The 18,873-nt window shown below is 31.0% G+C and overlaps 1 protein-coding gene across 8 annotated transcripts in view; it reads right to left on the bottom strand.

The window, feature by feature from the left end:
• Window positions 1-260: 260 nt before the first annotated feature.
• LOC143191273 (colorectal mutant cancer protein) overlaps window positions 261-18,873 on the bottom strand; it is a 163,056-nt gene continuing 144,443 nt past the window's right edge. For 4 of the 8 annotated variants that reach the window (XM_076396176.1, XM_076396183.1, XM_076396177.1 and 1 more), the window contains 10 exons: window positions 14,666-14,807; window positions 13,724-13,824; window positions 13,196-13,662; window positions 11,889-12,128; window positions 8,895-9,167; window positions 4,550-4,739; window positions 3,815-4,009; window positions 3,568-3,758; window positions 3,166-3,268; window positions 261-1,205 (listed from right to left, as the gene is read on the bottom strand). In XM_076396176.1, coding sequence (XP_076252291.1) covers window positions 1,119-1,205; window positions 3,166-3,268; window positions 3,568-3,758; window positions 3,815-4,009; window positions 4,550-4,739; window positions 8,895-9,167; window positions 11,889-12,128; window positions 13,196-13,662; window positions 13,724-13,824; window positions 14,666-14,807 — 1,989 coding nt within the window. In that variant the 3' untranslated portion in view covers window positions 261-1,118. The remainder of the gene's footprint in view (window positions 1,206-3,165; window positions 3,269-3,567; window positions 3,759-3,814; window positions 4,010-4,549; window positions 4,740-8,894; window positions 9,168-11,888; window positions 12,129-13,195; window positions 13,663-13,723; window positions 13,825-14,665; window positions 14,808-18,873) is intronic. The other 4 variants (XM_076396179.1, XM_076396180.1, XM_076396181.1 and 1 more) reach the window with 2 other exon arrangements.

Genomic DNA, 18,873 nt, shown 5'->3' with positions numbered 1-18,873 from the left:
TCTTTATAAATCTGTATTTATAAAGTATATGTATTTATTTTGTCTTGTAAATATGTATTTCTTATAAAAGGAACTCAGTGTAATTATACAATATATTTGACATTCTCTGCAGGCGTTGACAATTGTTACTGTCCAATTTTGTCGCATAAACTCACTACCGTATTAATATGGCATTTTAAAGCAGAATTGGATTACAGGTCTGTTATTGGGGTATGAAAATCTTGTACCAAAAATAGTTTTTAAATAAGTAAAACGATTCATTAATGGATTAACATTTTTATTTTTACATAATATCGGAAATACATAATATAAAATTTGCTTATTCATCTTGAACAGAGTACAAAAGAAGGAATATTGTTTGATAACAGCATTATTAAATTTTGTACTAAAGTTACATTGAAGCAAAAGCATTTACACCAGTTTTTGGATTATGCATTAAAAAAATACAATATAAAAACTTCAGATAATTGGGTAAATAAAACGTAACTTACAACACAATTATAGATGGCTATTATAAGTGATCTTAATTCCAACCATCTGTAACTATTTTTATTTCGAGTGGTATCTACTGTATAGCACATTAAAATAAAATAATCGAATATTTTATATATATCATTTAAAATTACATAAATAATGACTATAAAAGTGTTTTGAACACAAATCATATAATCTTTATAAAGTTGTGTAATATTTTATTACTAAATCCAACAATACAAACGTTCGTTCTATTTGACCGTCTCTTATATAATATACAATCACAGCGAGGCATTATCTGCTATACCAACGTTATCAAAATGTTAAATCATCATGAGATTCGAAAAAATTAAAATCGAAATAAAAACTGAAGTGTGAGATACCACTTGTTGGTCGAAATTTAACACAAAATTATGTTCTTAATATGTTATCTCTTACTTCAGACATGTGGTTTCAAATTAACTACTTGATATCTATATTCTCAATAAAATTTTATTTCACAGGAAACTACTAAACCCTACAGTGGATGGTATATTTGGTTACATAAAGAATAGTTAACTGTAAAATAATATTTTAAGCATCTGTAATGTAGCTCTTACAATACAGATATAGATCTTGAAGATAACTGTTGTTCTGTTCTATAACTATACTGGAACCGAATTTAAAGAATTCTCTGAGCTATTAGTTGGTGGTGTTTCTAATGTTGCTATTTTTTGCTGTAGATTTTGTACCTGTAATAAAGTATCAGTGAAGTTTAAGATTTTCAACTAAATTAAAAATTTGCCATGGATAAATCTTATTTTAAATGTAAAATATTTCTGTATTTGTCATTATCCCGGTGTGGTTTAAAACAATTTGTTAATTAATATTACTTAATCCAAATAAAATAAAATCTATCCATGATCATTTAGAAATAAAATCAATTATCACATATTATTTAGAACAAATATTGATTAATAAAAATATTTTCAATCAATCTCCACTTTTTCCCATTTTTATGACAACACGGTGATATAGTGTTGAAAGATCAACAGTATTTTGGTATCTTTAATCCATTTTCGAACTTCATAATTTCAAAACCATGTACCAAACAAGTCATGTTGCAGAACTTGCCATTGAACTGCTACAGTATATTATTTACAACTCTTGGCCGAGCCTTATTTAGAGGATTACTTTGTGTCTGTTGAATAAACTGCTTCGGTGTCGATATGAATGGATTTCTTGAACTGACCCACGACTTTTGGCATTGCGATTATCGTGGTATATCCATTGCAAGTCTCAGTACGCGGTAGCGCTCTTTTTTTCTTGGCAAGTAATAAAACCGCGATGTTGAAACGGTTCTACATTTCGGTAGAACGGTCAGTTGGAATCGGTATTTCCAGTCAGTTCGTGCGGTAGCCATTTTGAGTACTTCCCATCATATGTCTGGAAATAGTTGATTCATCTTATGGTATTCAATTGTAGTCTACTGGTTAAGTAAAAAGGCTGATGTGTAAGCATCCAGAACCAAGCATTATTAATAAGGAATATCGTTAATGCATTTTCTGATTTAAGGATTTAAAAAAGTGTCTTAGCCAACCTCGTCCTTCTCAGTTTATCAGTTAATAAAAGTATAGTCCAGCATTCGCAACGATTGCAATGTTGTAACTTGAAATGTTTTTTCCCTGTATCAAGACATGTATGCTTATGTATACTGTATGCTTTTGTGATTTAGTATCGTTACATATAGTCATCAGTATATTATTCAATACTTCTATTCAATACTGTTTAAGGTCTGGGCCTAGTGGGCCTTTATGAATTTCATCGCTGAAGTGAACATCTCAGGACTCAAAAACCTTGTACACTGTTACCTCTTCTAACCTAAATAATTTTGAAGGAATTAATTTTGATGTTAGAATAGATGGAAGTATAAGGAAGCTAAATCTGGCAAAAAGAAGAGTGTAAAAGTTCTTTTTCTTAAGAGAAAAAGGGTTTTCTCTTATAAGTTTATAGTCCAAAATCTAACAATAATAACGTGAACTTACTATTCCACCATCATAGAATACTATGAAATAAACAGTTTAAATTTTTTATGTTATTTTTAATTTTTTCATTAACACTTCAAAACTTTCTAGGCGAGTTCTGGGTTGATAGTCCCTTATAGACTCATCCTTAGTGATCAATGATGTACAGTATTGTTCTTTCAAAACTCTCCATCAGTTTCTGATATATTTTACTGTTTGTATAAGACCCATAGTTAATTAAATGATATAGTGTGTTTTGTTGAAATATTTTACCAAATTACTTTTCAACCAAATATGGAGCTGTATCAACATTTGGCGTTTTCTGTCTTAGCTCCAATTATAAGTTGCCACCATCTAGGTTTAATTCCATAAAATACCACCAAAAAGTTTCATATACAATTTGGTTCCATTTCCTCAGATCGGTAATTAAAACATAATTTTAAATTATTATCTCGATTAGAGTTTCGATTTAAAAAAAACAAGATCACATCATTCATCTTCTTTCACAACAGATATATGGTAATGATATTACAGTGGAAAAATTGAGATCTTTATAAGTCGCAATTATTTAAAAACTATTAATATTAACTGCAACTATTAATTACTGAGTAATTAACAACAAATTAATATTTCATTGAATTGACGGACAATCATTAAAATAAATGAATAAACTAATCAGCTCACTTACTTGTGCAGAATGTTTTTCTACCATTGTTAACATTTGTTGTTCCATCTTTTTGAATTTGGCTTGGTATTTTTTGTTGTTTCTGTCCACAGTATCCGCTAAAATACTTTAAAAACTCAGCTTATTATTAAATATCTTTTAACAAAATTACCATCTAGGTGTGATCTTATATTAATATTTGTTTATGTTATAAAATGTAATAATCGGAATATTGTTCGTGTTATTTGTTTATATTGCTATTTAGTTATATATAATTTTGATTCATCATAGAAAGTACCTCTTGTATGTTGTGTGGTGGTGATGTGAATATGTAGTCTTAAATATTTTTAGGTGGTTAAGAGAGTAATTTTGGTTTGATATTGCCCTTTTTTGGGAAGATATTTAAAAGTGTTAATGAAAATTTACCTGTTGGTATGATTTAATTCTTGTACAATCTCCCGACCTTCCAGTAGTCGAGCCTCGGCATTTTTGGTCACCTGTTCCAAGGTCGAAACAAGTTCTTGTAATCTAACTTTCAGTCTTGCCTCTCTTGCTAGTGCTTGCATTAGCTCCAACTCTACACCCTGAGCATGCTCAGCATCTGAGTAACCTCTTTCCTGAAGTGTCAAAAATATCCGTTAGAAGCCGTTATCAATCATAATAGCGCGACTACCTTATTTTGGGTAGCTAAAGCTAAAAGCCCTTCGGTGTCCTTCAGTTGACCTTGGAGGTTTTTCAGTGTTGCAGATTGAGCTTTCTGTTGTGTTTCTACATATTTCAGTTTGTGTTCAAGGGAATTCTTCTCCTTTTCTAAAAGGAAAAGTTTGGAAAGGAGCTCGGATTTATCTTCTCTTAAACCCATCAATTCCTAAAAATATTTGACAAACATATTAGTAAAAAACTGTAAATTTTGTTAATATATTTTTAATCACTATCATATATTTCCCAGTCATTCCACGATAAGGAACGACAAGGAAAGTTTACAAAGTCAAATTAAAAAGAATTGAAAGAACTGCTTCATGAAGATTAGTGTCAAAAAAAAACAAGGATTCTTTAAATTATTGGGTGTTGACTTTTTAACAGTAAGCAAATATTTAAAAGTGCAGATGTTGATGAGATGGCGTTGGAATGGGCATAGTCAGTTCTTTTAAAAAACTATTTTTTAATCAAAAAATGTTTTAAATTAATTCCAACGATAAATTAACATCAGAAATAAATTTATTTGATTGACTTGAGTTAATTAACTAAAATTCTTTAAAATTAACTAAAATGCTTGCATTAATATGAAAGATATATATGAAATATTTTTATGAAATAAAATTACAAAAATTCTATTCAAGCTTCACTGAATCGACTTAATTAGACAAAGGGACGTTAACATTCCTTTCGATCAGTAACAATTTCCTACCTGCATGAGTACGGCCATCTCCAGGTCCATTTTTCGAGCTTCTTGACTACTGGACGGCCTCACAGGCGTGTTTTCCACTTGGGTTGACTCCAAAGCAACGCAAGTGCCCTGGATATTGCTCCTTTCGGCTTTTAATCTGGAAACGTGCTCTCTCAACCTAAGTTCATGCTCGCTGGTCCAGGGTTCGTTGCTGAAATAGACGGATTCCAATAAAAAAGTATAAAACTGCTATTTCCCTTTATCTTTTTGTTATTTTTTATTTCATTTTGAAGTTAAATTTCCTTAGTTATAGACTTAATAATCGCACGTTGCATGTTTGCATAAAATGGAAATTCCAGTAACATATATACATCAGTTGCTCTTAGAATTACTGTTAGATAACAATTGTTAAGTTCTAATTCCATTTCGCGTTTAATCAGATATTTTAGTTTGGAAAGTGACTCATGCATAAGTGATATAATGTATTTGGGAACTTAAAATAAGTTTCTTGGTTTAATGAACCAACAAATTAAAGATAAAACTTGCGAATTTAACTAGCAAATGTACGAATGAGAAATGACAATGAAGTTGTTACAAGGGTTGGCTGACATCAAAAACAGGTGTCACATCCCTTCAAAACCCGACTAATATGAATGACAGCAGAATGTTTAGTGTTTAATTATTTTACGTGATACTGACAATTGTATGTAGTTCTTAGCTCAAGTCTGACCTACTGTTTTTAAATATCATTGTTTCTCTTTTTTTTCACATTCGTTGAGAAGTATTTCATAGCAACGGTTTCAAATTATTATGTAGATGTGTAAAATGATTTATTTTGAAAGGTCGGAGTAATTCTATTTTATTTTCAAAGCAAATTCAAGAGGTTAACATAGGTTAGGAGTGTTACTGCTAGGTATAACAAATAATGTTTAAACAATATAACTTAAAATTTAATAGACTGTTAAATTAATATGATGAATTTGTAGTTGTGTTCGGATTATTATATTTTTTGCAATATCAAAAGAATTTATTTTTGTTTACTAATTGATATTAAATTTAGAAATACGGCTATTTGAAAGCAATTGTGCGATGTCAGCATAAAATAAAGTACGGCTGTATAAACAAACCCTTAAGTTCTCTCAAGAATAGCAATCTGGAGGTAATTCAGCGGTTTCAGAACAAAGTATGAAGGGTGCTGTTAATTCTCCGCGGTACTTCATAAATTTGCGATGTCCACAGGCACTTGGAAATGGACACCATTAGCCAGGCCATTGAATAACCAGACGACTCAAGAGGACTAAGCCTTTTGAGCTGGTGAATTGTGGTTCTACACTCTAAAGAACCAGAAGATAGTGTTAGTGTATTCGTTAGTATTGATGTAAACAAATTGGTAAAACCTGAAGGATTATAATATGAAGACCTTTTTTAATTTGTAGTCATTCAAGACTGCATTATTTAATAATTGATACTGATATCACTGGATAAAAAATATACCAGTCGAAATTAATTTTGGACAACTTAAAATAGATTATTGTTTATAAACTTCTATTATTTACTTTTATTTAAACTGTCAGAAATATCAGTTTACTTTCGCCATTGATATTATTTTTGGTGGATATGTTGAAGAAAAATGTGTCATGTATCAATATTCTATTCAATTATCATATCATATATCATTCAAAGTAATAATTGGACAATACTTTATTTTCTTTATTAGGTACGGTACGACTTTCGTGTTAAAAATCTACGAATGGAACCAGCAAAAGCTTCATTATTCTAGTCAGTCTGGGTGTCTGCTACTGATTGAAACATGGGATCGTTAAAAAAGCAATGTTTGAAGAATATGGTGTACGGAATTCTACTTTATCGTGTCTTTCATTGATTATCTTTACCATTGTTCGGCTTAAATTCATTATATGCGTCTCATAACGATAGCTTATAATTATTGCTCTTATAATAGCTAATCCCACTAAATTTAGAGCACACATTACGTATTTAGAGCAGTGAATAATCGATTTTTCCGTCGATGTGGAAATAGTGTCATCTCAATAAATCACTTGAGATGTTGAAATTGCTTGAAATTACTTGAGAGCATTTGAGAGAGCTACTTGAGAGCTTGAGTGGCAAATACTTGATTCAATACATTTTTTCAAAAAGTGGGAAATTTAAAGTAGCAAATTATTAGAATTTAGCTTTGGTCATTTCACCTGAGGATAACTTTATGATCAGGTAAAAATTGAGTAATATTTTTATTGCACATTTATTGCATGATGTCTATTTCTACTACTACTATTGAAGTCATCCATAGGAAAATGGTGCAACTAAAGTTATATATCATTTTAATCATCAGCAATTAAACTATCTTAATCTAGCTTTTGTTATATCTTTCATGATATAATAGATATAATATAAAAGGAAATCCATAATTTTCGCATGAAACTGAAAGCATTCTTTAATATATTTAGGATTGTTCGATTTAGGTCAAATATACACCGTCCTGTTTACTAGCTCGTTGCCATTTTGACCTTAATCCCATTATGCTTCTCTCATTTAAGCTCTTGACCATATTGTTAAAACACTTGTATAGTTGATTTTCACAAACCTCTCTTGGGGTGAATTTTTCAGGCAGTACAGGTTTATGTTCGTTGTAGAGGAATTGTATACGATATAGTATACATTTCGTATACTATATACGAAATATATACTATATACTATATACGACCAGAAATCGTATACTATGTATACGATTTCTGGTCAATCCTGCCAAACGCACAGAAAAAACCTTCCTGAACTGGCTACCATTTGCGTATTTTTCACCAGTTATCATTTGTTTCAAAAAGTGGTCAGTTTTGTTGCGTTTTAGCATCGAATCACAGATTGAGCTCATGACATTTTTTTGGTTTAACTGGAGTGGCACCTATGTATGTTATATGGCACGACTATTACGGCTCCGTCTACAGACTACGTATTCGAGGAAACGGTGTAACATTTGCTTTCTATAAAATAGTACTTTTAAGTAAATTAAAAGTTTTTAGTTTTAAACCGTTTCATTTTTATATGTGACGTACATTCTCCTTTTGGTACCCAGCCTTCTTTAAATGATTTCAAATGTATTTTTGTGTGCAATTTTTAGTTCCTGAACAATAGACACGGCGCTTATATGATGGTAATTTACATGATTTTATCGATAATTTCGACAATTTTCTTTTCAGAGTATAGTATATCTTTAATGAAAAAAAAAACAACATATTTGATAAAATCTACCTTAATAAAAGTACTTTATGACAATTCTACGTATTTACCTTATCTGGAAAAAGTTCTTCCAGATAAGGTAAAAAGGTTTGCTTCCAGGAAAGTAAAATTTATGTGTGAAATAAACTTTAAATGCGCGCTAAACGCTCCAAATCTGCGTGTGACGTAGTTGTTTCGGTTGCAGTGTACGGTTTGTATGGGTATAGGTCTTATTTATACATTATTTTAATAATTTTATAATATAATATAAAATAAATAATCCCAATCAAATCGAAAATCGAAATCGAATGTGCTAATACGTTCAAACATTGGATTGTGAAAATGATTCCTTAGGAAACGGTAAGTAACGTCAATGTTTCGTACCGCTTCTGATTGATGTTCGATTTCACATGGTGAATTTTGAAAATTTTTGTTTTTATTTCTGGTTTGGTGGTGCAATGGTAAAGGCGATGGGATGATCGTCCTACTGTTGCGATAGCCGCGGGTTCGAATCCTGCTGGGACATGGTCGTAAATTTATGTTTGTGATTGTTAAAAAATATTCTAGGCAAGAGTGTAAAATCCTACAAGGAAAATGATCCCAGTCATGCCAGTAACCAGGCTGGGTAAAACCGGATGTCTTCTGGGATGATTTCTAAAGTTGGTCACTCGCCAGTCGGTAGGCTTAATGCTGAGGACTGTGGTTTAGAGCCCAAGTTAAACTTTAGGCCCAGTCCAGATAAACCCATAGTTGGTAAAAGAAGACTTTAAAATATATATATATAAAAAAAATTAAAAATAAATGTAGTTTGATCTCTGTAGTAATATCTCTATGGTATATTATTTTTATAAATCAATATTTTTGTGATTTTTTGTTATAGTCAGCCTATTAGCTATACTAGAATCATAAACACTATTTCCATTTTTAGTCGCATGGCTTTCGTATTCATCTTTATCAATGAAAAACTGTAGAATGTAGCTTATTGTTTCTTTGCTGGAGTCTACCTTTGAATAAATTCAAACAAAACTATTTACAAAACTAAATACGTTTTTTATAATAAAATATCGACTTTCTAATGATATCTAATGTAAACTAATGATTAATGTTTTTTACTAGACTTAATATTTCTACTTACATCTCTATAGGTATGCTGTAAACGTGATTCTGCCATGGAGATAGTAAAACGTCGGTACTCTGATGTGTGTCCAAATGACACAGAAGTTGTTTGGCAACTGTTTCGGCAGCAGTTCTATTTTGTATGGTGTCTGAATTTTCTTCGTTGAGTGATAACTCCGTCTCCAAAAGGGCAAGAAGTACATCATAAGCTTCTATTGTGCGGTCGGTGATACCGAGGGCTAATCGCAGCGCAATGGCGTTCGATTCGTATTTCCCACATAACAATGCCAACCTGAAAAAAATATATATAAATAACAGCGTTAATGCTAGAATTTGTTTTGTGTTATTGATTTTCCAAACACAAAAATAACTTTTTGCACGAAGAAAAAGCATTTCATTCCGATGATGTTTAACAACTTCAAACTCTAATTATTCCTTAAGATATATATCGGAGTCACGAAATATATTGGATTAAAACCCTGGATTAATCATGAATTCAGTACAGGCGCGAAAACATTTGATTGGGAAATGATAAACTTGCTATGGTTTGTTATTAACTTTGTTCTAATTCTATAGATTTATTTTTCACGCGTGTTACTTTAATAGCAGTATTAACATTGATATATTTTTGTGGGTTAGTGCCATATCTATATTATATGCTATATATAAAAGAGTAATAATATAATGGATAAATAAAATAAATATATTTTTATTTAGATTTTTTCCAGTTTTATTAATGAAATTAGATTTAAAGTTAAAATTTAGTTTAAACCTATTTATAAAAATATTTATTAATATAAAGGCACGTCATACAACGTATCCAGAAAGAAAGTTTAAATTTCAAAGGGTTATAAATAAAACAAAATTAATTGCAGAAAAGCATTCACTAGGTTAAATTTGTTGTATCAAATGCTCTCGAAATGTTTCTTTTACTTACTTGTCTTATGGAAAGTGTAATAGTAAAAAGGGCACCGAACAGTACTCTTTTGGACTCGTTGAGGCCCAATCACAGCGAAATAGAGACTTAACTTTATAGGAAATTTTGGGGAAATGCTTCGCGACGTCCAACATCTAGATGTCGCTAGTTTTAACTTATTACTTGTTTTAATCGCTATGCTAAAAGCCACGAGGGGATTTGATTGATATATTTCGTTTCTATGGTGGGTTTATTGTTTATTTGTTTCGGGTGCCATTTTCAGTGTGCCTAACGTAAGGAGCGGTACTTTTAGACTTTTATAACCTTTACAGATTAACTTATTAGTTCATTCGTATATATAAGGCGGTAATACAATAAGTAAAGTAAATTCTCGATTTACGAAGTGTTGTATACCCGGATGCACAGATAGTAAAGAAATGCAAAATCGTTTTCCTTGGAAGAAGTATTTGGCTGCCATTAAAAAATGGTTGATAATCTTAAAAATCCCAAACCGATTGTATTAAGTATCAAAGAAATTTATGATCGTTAAAGCATGTTTTGTTGTAAGTTGGGGTAAGTTTATTCATATATACGTATATGAATATTAAATATTTATTTTTTAATTTTAGAAATTAATCCCCATCCGAAATAAGTTACAGCGCAAACAGCGATATAATTTTATTCTTAGATCAATTATTTGATAGTTGCAACTCTAAAATTGCTCACTAAAATAATAGCTACTCAATATAAATGTTTTAAGAGAAGATTAGCTGAAGTTCAATATACTAGGAATTTTGGTGCAAAGCAGTTCATGACTTAAATATTGCTTAAAGTTTATTGCCCGAGTAAGAACAAATTTGTTAAAATGCCATCAATTAAAATTACTTTGAATAAACTACCTTGACGGGGTTCATTTCATTAAAAAAAACGGTGTAATTGTCCGAATAAATATATTGGATTAAGGTGACTTAACCAAGATAGTTTGGATTTTTTTGATCTATTAGAGCTCATGTATTCAAGAATATACATCCTTCAGCTAATATATTTAAGAAATCATTTTAAGCGCCCATTATAAGTTAATTTTTCCCATCTCATTTGCCTTTAGGAAATTGTGAAGAGGATGAACATTAGGAATTAGAGATAGCAACTTGACTCTATACTTTCAATTCCAGATGTTCCTATATGAACAAACGCATAAGCAGTTCTGACCAATCCGCAATGTCTAATAGTTTTTGGAATTAGCTAAGTATAGCCTATAAACAAAAGATTAAGATGCAAAAATACTGAAAAAAGTGGCTATGGTAACCTAAAAAATCTATATGAGCTTGTGTGTTATACCTGTATTGAACTTTGAAATATGGCAAAACATATGTAAGGGATCAGACAAGGGCAATATTACATCGAATGAAGATGTACAGCTTATTGTCTTCAAGACAAACATGGAGAAGTTCTCCAAATTGTAAATACGATAATCAAAAATATGCTAGGACAAAATGCGGTTCTATTTTTTAGACTAAATCAATTATTCAAAAGAACAGTACAGTAGAGTTTAAAGTTTTCGGTAAGTGAAATGTGTACGAGTTTGTTTTGTGTTTTTCTGCATTAAGACAGATCTTTGGGAAATCTGATATATTTGGTGCACAAATAAGTCTTAATTACGTTAAAATTGTTTTATGTAAAACATATTTATTTTCTATTCTTTTATTTAAATTTTGAGCTGAATATGTATCATTTCCTATTTTGAAGAAAACAAAACTTTTTATACTTTTACAATAAATATTCATTTTTAGTAAAACGTGAGGAAGACTTAAAAATTTGAGAGGGAGGCCAAAAACTGTAAATAAAATTTCGAATGTTTGTTAATCGTAGAATTAAGTACGTTATTGTTATTTTAATAAAACATATATAATAATTGTTTATTATAACAACATCTAGAGAATCCAATTTAAATAATTTATTACGTAAATAATTTATCTTTCATTTATAATGTTTTGAACCCGTGATAATTGGGTCCTACGACGAAACAAGGAATTTCCATTTGCATTTCTATTAAAATTTAATATAAACGCACAAAATCCGTCGACCTCACTCACTCACCTGTCACAATGGGCTTTGGTCTCGCTTAGAGTCAGAGCAAGTACAGTGTTTTGGGAACGGGCATGCTCTAACTTTGCGTTCAACTTTTTGATTTCGAAGTCGTATGACTGTTTCTCGGTCTGCACGTCGCACTGGCGCAATATATCGCCAACCATATGTTCAGCCACTGCCGTTGACAGTTCGCTGTTGAGTAAATCGTTCGGGGTGAAATCAAGGTCGGTCTGGCGCTTCAATTTTATCCTAAAAATGAGCCGAACGTATAATTTTAAACACATATCCTAGGCTTATAAAGTAATTTTAAAGGGTTTACAATACGTGATCTTACTGTGTATTAAATCGTATATCATTGAGTACGTTGGTATCCAACTTTATGTTGAAGCTTTACTTTTCTATAGGCTTCGCTTTCCAGTACGTGTCATTTCGTCGAAGTGTGAAAATTTTTTGTTTTAATCAACTTCATGCTGAAGCCGCACTGACAGGCTTCACTTTTCAATATGTGTGATTTAACCGATATCATTAAAAATCAAAAAGATGTTCTCAGTGCGTGAAAATGAATGTGTACCTAGTAAATCGCATTCATGAGAAGTTTCACTTTTTTACTTCAGTTTGAAGAAAAGAGCGGCTGAAGGTTATCGAATGCTGTGTGAAGCTTTTGGCAACCATGCTCCATTAATTTCAACATGAGACTTCTACTTTCGACGTTTTAAAAGAGGTGATTTTGACACCGAAGACAAAGAGCATCCTAGAGAGCCAAAAACATTTAAAGATGGCGATTTGAAGGAATTACTCGATGACGATCCATATAAAACGAAAGAAGAATATGCAAATTCGTTAGAAATAACACAAGAAATCATTTTCAATTGCTTGAAGAACACGGGAATGGTGCAAAAGCTTTCATATTGGCGTATGGATTGAAGCTAAAAGACCTTCAAAGGCGTTTGGTCATGTGTGAAATGATGTTTCAACTGCAAAATCGAAAATGTGTCTTGTATAGTAATGCTACTGGTGATGAAAAGTGGTTCCATTAGGATAATCAAACCATCATCATCTCACCATCATTATTAATCATCATCTCAAAAGATGCATTGCCCTTTAGAGATAGAATCTGTAAATTGTCTGAAAGATGGGAAAAACTAGCGCGGCTATCGATGGACAATACTTTGACCAAAATACATTGCACCGATTTCTCACAATAAAGCTTCAAATTAAAAAAAAAACCTTTAAAATTAAATTATAGGCTTAATATTTATGAGCATTACAAGTATAATAAGTCTAATAAGGAAATATTTAATTGAACAATAACATACCTCTCCGCTACTTTCATAATTGGCATGTTAAATCCGGTATTCTTCAGGTTAGTTTTATGGATCGGCACAATATTACTGTATTTGATATCCATCTTATCTTCCTGACAAGATTTCGGTTCACAGTCAGTTTCAATATGACTTTCGGGCGATTCCAAGACCTTGTTAATATCCAAATTCATTTTGCAGTAATTTAACGCCATCAGTTGCTCGTCTGTATTGCCTAGGTTCTTCAGGTTTTCGAAATTGTCCCTCGAGTCGGTCACCGTTTCTTCTTCATCGCCGGCTTCTTCGATACGACTCAAGGTCATCTGAGCCAGTCTGGTATGCGCTTCGTGTAGTTGCTGCTTTAGCGAGGAGATCTCTTGTTTCAGGGGTTCCACGATCTCGGGATATGGTAGTAGATCGGTGTTCTCGTGGTTGGATGATGTCAGTTTGGGCTCGGGTAGTTCCAAGGGGCTTTCAGACAACTGAAAATTAATCAGAGTGAGTCAAAGTCTTGCGTAATCGGTTATATTTCTATATAATTACCGGGATTTTGTTATCGAAATCGGATAGATTTTCGAGTGGTTCCAATTCGCTTACTTCAAGTGGACATGTTACTGACTCTTCGTGGACACTGGTACATGATTCTGTAAATTAAATATTAATGCATTTTAAACGCTGAATTTATTGCGTTAGATAAAAGTGAAGTTAGTGAAAAATATTATTCGTTTTTTTTTAACTTTTAATTTACTTCTTATTTTTCCTATCAGTAATCTTTCTATTGCTTTACTGATTAATTTCTATTGCTTTATCAAATCAAATTATAAGATAGAATCATTTAACAGTACTTATGTTAAATGCTTTTCTGGTTTAATCGAATATGAAACCTTCTCATTGGTCATGTGTAATTCAATTATAAGATTGATTGTATGGCGATTCCATGTTGATATTTTATTCCAAATTTTAGAGCAAAAAGCATAAGAGAACATAATGATATTGATAAACATGAATTATTTGCAGTTAAGACATGCATTTTGAATACAACGACGCTTCTTTAGGTATCGAAAATTAAGAAGGTACTAGCTACCAAATGATTGTTCAATATTTCTTTTCAAAAATGTCAAATTGTACGACATGCTAGTTATCATTATAAATGAAGAATCACGAGTCGCCCTAGTTCTTCTAAATATTTTATTCATTAATATTGGAATTAGATACTAAGTAACTAGTAGTAGTAGTAGCATATATGTTTATTCATTTACCTCCTTGTATTGTAACATATGCTGAGAATTATAAATACAAATAACAGGAAATCATTGAAAATGCAACTTAGGTGTTTCACAGTCAAGATACTCTGACAATAGTTACGTAGTTATAATGTTATAAAAATAATCAGATTAAATAATTAAAAACCTAACCAAATTTTCATTGATAAATGGATAAGATCCGAAAATAGTGTCCTCAAGATTGCGCTTGAAAATAATGTACCTGACACTTCATCTTCTTCTGCTATGGCCATTGTTCTTTGTTGATGCAGTTTTCTGGTGAGTTCAGCTATCACAGAATGCAGCTCAGTTAGTTGTTCTTCATATCTCTGAGCTTGTTCGTCCAGTTGATGTTGCAATCTTTCCTAAAATCAATCAGTCGAAAAATTAATAATCCTGTAAATTGTGTTATAATTAAAAAATATGATTGTTAAAATAAATCGCTATATAATTATAGTAAAGTTTCATTTCTTAACATTTCTTATATATAACAAAAGTAGAAGGGAAATTGATACATAGGAAGTAATAACACACAAAACATACACTAATACAAAACTAAAAATACTGTCTATTTTTATGTTCCTTTAATTACCAGACTATTAACAGCGACACTCGATTTATAAATTACATATTCAATGATTTATGCAAGTTCTTGCAGATTTTAGTTACAATTCTTTTTTTAGTGTTCACGTCTACCACATGTTCATTACAATCCAATCGTAATAGTGACTAGATTTTTTTAATGTGACATTTTTTCTAATTCGAATTTGTTAATTTATAAATTAATATATTAACTATATTTCTTTTGAACTTGCATCAATTCACAAGCAATTATTACATTTCTCAGACTAAATTAAATGTGACTAACTGCAACGAAAGTTAACAGTGCTCATAAGGTAACACTCAACACAAGTTACTGTGTTTTGGCTCGCTTCAATCTTTTGATTTCCTGTACGTTATTTACTGTTAGTTAGTTACTGTAGTTGTATTGGCTGTATCCAGGTTGGTGCTATTTAGTAGATGCTTCTTTTATGTATTATGACGAAATCTTGGATGACATCGGGTAGCAATTTGATCACCGTTGTTTCTCCTTGCTATTGCTACATATAAGCATTAGTAATTAATGGAGAAATTCGTTTGGCTTGAGCAGAATTGGATTATTATCGATTTGATGACTTTCATTGACCAATGAATCGATATCGTTGGTCTTAGAGTATCAAGTTGTGTCTAACCATCGAGATGAGTGCTGAGGTATTTAGCTGATTCTGATTGACGAACTGCGCATCCCTCAAGCGATATAATTAGATTTTATTATTTTTAATATAACGCAAAATTGATATGGACATATTTCCAGCTATAAAATAATATTTTTCAGTCTTTAGATAATTTGTGGACTCTGTTGGCTGCCACTTGTAGGTTTTCTGTAGTTCTCACCAGAGATCTATTTAGTGCCATAATAACTGTTATTGGCAATTAGCAGAATCAGCTAAATACCTTGGAATCCATCTTGACAGTAGATTAAATTGAAAATATCACGTTAGCAAAACACATTAGAACCAAAATAAAACAACAATACTGGTTAGTCGGAAGATACTCTTAACTTGATCTAAAATCAAAGAGGTTGATCTATAATACAATTATAAAGCCAATTTGGACCTATGAGGTGCAAATATGGGGTTGCACTAAAAATTCAAATCAACTACTCATACAACGCTGTCAAAACAAGGTCCTTCGATTGATTACCAATGCCTATCGCTACGTAACTAATGAAGAACTGCACGATAACCTGGAAATCAAATGGATTTGCGAAGTTATTCAAGATTTCGCCTTGAAACACGAAAGAAGATTACTAAATCATACTAACGTGGAAGCAATACAACTGCTGGACAGCACGCAGGATGTCAGGAGATTGAAGTTGAAGTGAACAAAACCATACGAACTTATATAAAGTGTATACCCTTAGTGTAAACTATAGCTATAAGTTATTATAATTTTATAATTGAGGAATATCTATTGATGTATTTTTTCGCACTCGTCTTGCTTGTGAATTAATCCAAATTCATAGGAAAAATAGTAATAAATTAATTGTAAATTAAGAATGTACTAAGCGTATCTAATAAAGATGTTATAAAAAAAATTGGCAATTACTGTTTTTCTTGATGTTGGAGTATCGGTAGTGTAGATTATAGTAGGTAGGATATAGGAGTAAGTTTGAGTATATCGAAATAAGTTTGAATGTGGATAATGTTCCTTAATTCGACATTCGATTAAATTTACTTTCGATAAAATATGACTCCAGCAATTAACATTAATTTCGCGGCAATGTTAAAACGTTTTAATAGCAGTTTCTCAAATAATTTATATCGCAGTTAGCAACCAGATAGGCCTGTAAGACCTGACTAGTTCTATTGGCCTATTAGGTGTTTTAAACAGAATTATTCGTACCATCTTACATCTCAGAACATGCTTCTGTTACAAATGAAAGAAAAATATCAAGTTGTTAATCAATAATCCTTTTGAAAATATATTGTTTGAAATATATTCCTTATAAATATAAATAGTATGCAATATTCTTTTACGTATCAATCGAAAAATTTTGCCTCTTTTTGAAGCCTGGAGGCTTGAAATTTGGCACGGTGTTATATCGAGGAAAAAGTTTTGGCTTAAAATGTTCGTGTAATAGGCGCTACGAATAAATAAATGTCAATAAAACAAAATACGTCCAAAAGCAACCATAATTTTATGAATTCGTCGTTTTTGTTGAAGGTAAACGTAGGGATGCGTATTTTCAAAACCTGGCAACGTTGTACCGCAAAATGCCGGCTGACAATTTTGAATCAGAAGATAAATTAATTTTACATTTGAGTATTAAAATATGAAGTGAGTGTGTTAAAATATCATTAAACGAATAAAGATAAATACTATATGAATACATAAATGAAGCAATGACAATATGCAGCACTTAAAATAACGCTAACTATATAATTTGCATAGAAGGAACACATGGGTCAAATAGATGTAATTATGAATTATTAACAGTACGTTTGTAAACATCATAAAGCATTGATAAATATTAATATGTTTACGTTTAATAGTTTATTGTTTAAGCTTTATATCAATGATTAAACTTTTACTTTCCCTTAATATAAATTCAAAATCAATAAAGTAAAAAATAATAAAGTCAAATATCAATTTAAAAATTGTTTTGTTTATATATTCTGTGTTTTCATATAGAAACATGTATTATTTCATTTATTATTCCATATTTATGTCTCTAATAATTTTCTAAAATGATACCTTATTAGAATGTTCAGTGGTGTAGTAATTTAAACTTATCAATATTTTCTTGATTGTTGAAACTTAATGGAAATTATATTTAATTAAGTACCATTTAAAAAAGATTAGTGAATATTAGTTCTTGAGATAGTTGTTTTAATATTTTTTAATAGACCTATATTTACTATTTTAATTAATATTATATATCAAATACATTTCTGATCTTATATTGAAAATATCGTGAAAACAAGTTTTAGTAACATACAATTTTTAAATTATCCCTTTTACTCTATTATGACAGAAACATAATTAACTTAAAAAATTGTGATGGAATTTCGATCACAGGGCGATCATTAGTAATTATTAAATAATAAACAAAATCAGAAATGTTTCAATAAATTATAATTGCTTTGTAAATATAAATCAGGCACTAATATAATCCAATAATATTATTGTAATAAGAACATTAAAACATCTGCAAGTTAAACAGTTTTCAGGATTTGAAAGTAAAAGGGTTAATAGTGATAATTCCTGTAACAATTAAAACAAACTTTAAAATTAACCGTGCCCTATTAAAAAATATGAATAAAAAAAATATTGTCTAGAGCTATAGCTGTCTAACAGCTTATGCCCTACGGTAGTCGATGTTTTTAAAGCACTTTCAGCGCTTGAAGTAGACCAAACAAAAAAGCTGCCGTTGGCGAATAGAGAGGCGCAATTCCGCATCGATTTTTCGGTTTAGAGCTGACCCACCGACATCGCAACACAACCTACATCAAGGATGAATTTTGTCAATAGGCACACGTTCGCAAAACTACGACAAGATATTCAGCGAGCGCCGCGCCATCCTACCTACAAGTTCCGCTATTAGACTGGATGGGCATGGGGATTTGGGGAATTACATTTTATTTCGCTGGAGACTAAGTATAAAACTTCGCGTTTCCTTCCATTATTATGAGAGGGAAAGCCTCTAAGTTCTCGTTGGAATTACTTTACGTCATATATATACTAGACTGTTCAGTAAGTTGGCGGAAACGAAAGGGAAATTTCCGGAAAAGGAATTGAAAAACGAATTTGTAGTTTTAAAAATTTTATTTTTCAGTATAATTTTCGTCAATTTCAATACGCCGACATACGACGAATACGATTTTCCAA

Source organism: Rhynchophorus ferrugineus, unplaced genomic scaffold (genome assembly GCF_030347505.1).
Source record: "Rhynchophorus ferrugineus isolate W39M unplaced genomic scaffold, kcgeb_rfMv2 rfM2, whole genome shotgun sequence".
Classification (NCBI taxonomy): Eukaryota; Metazoa; Arthropoda; class Insecta; order Coleoptera; family Curculionidae; genus Rhynchophorus; species Rhynchophorus ferrugineus.
This window is presented reverse-complemented; position numbering and strand designations above follow the sequence as displayed.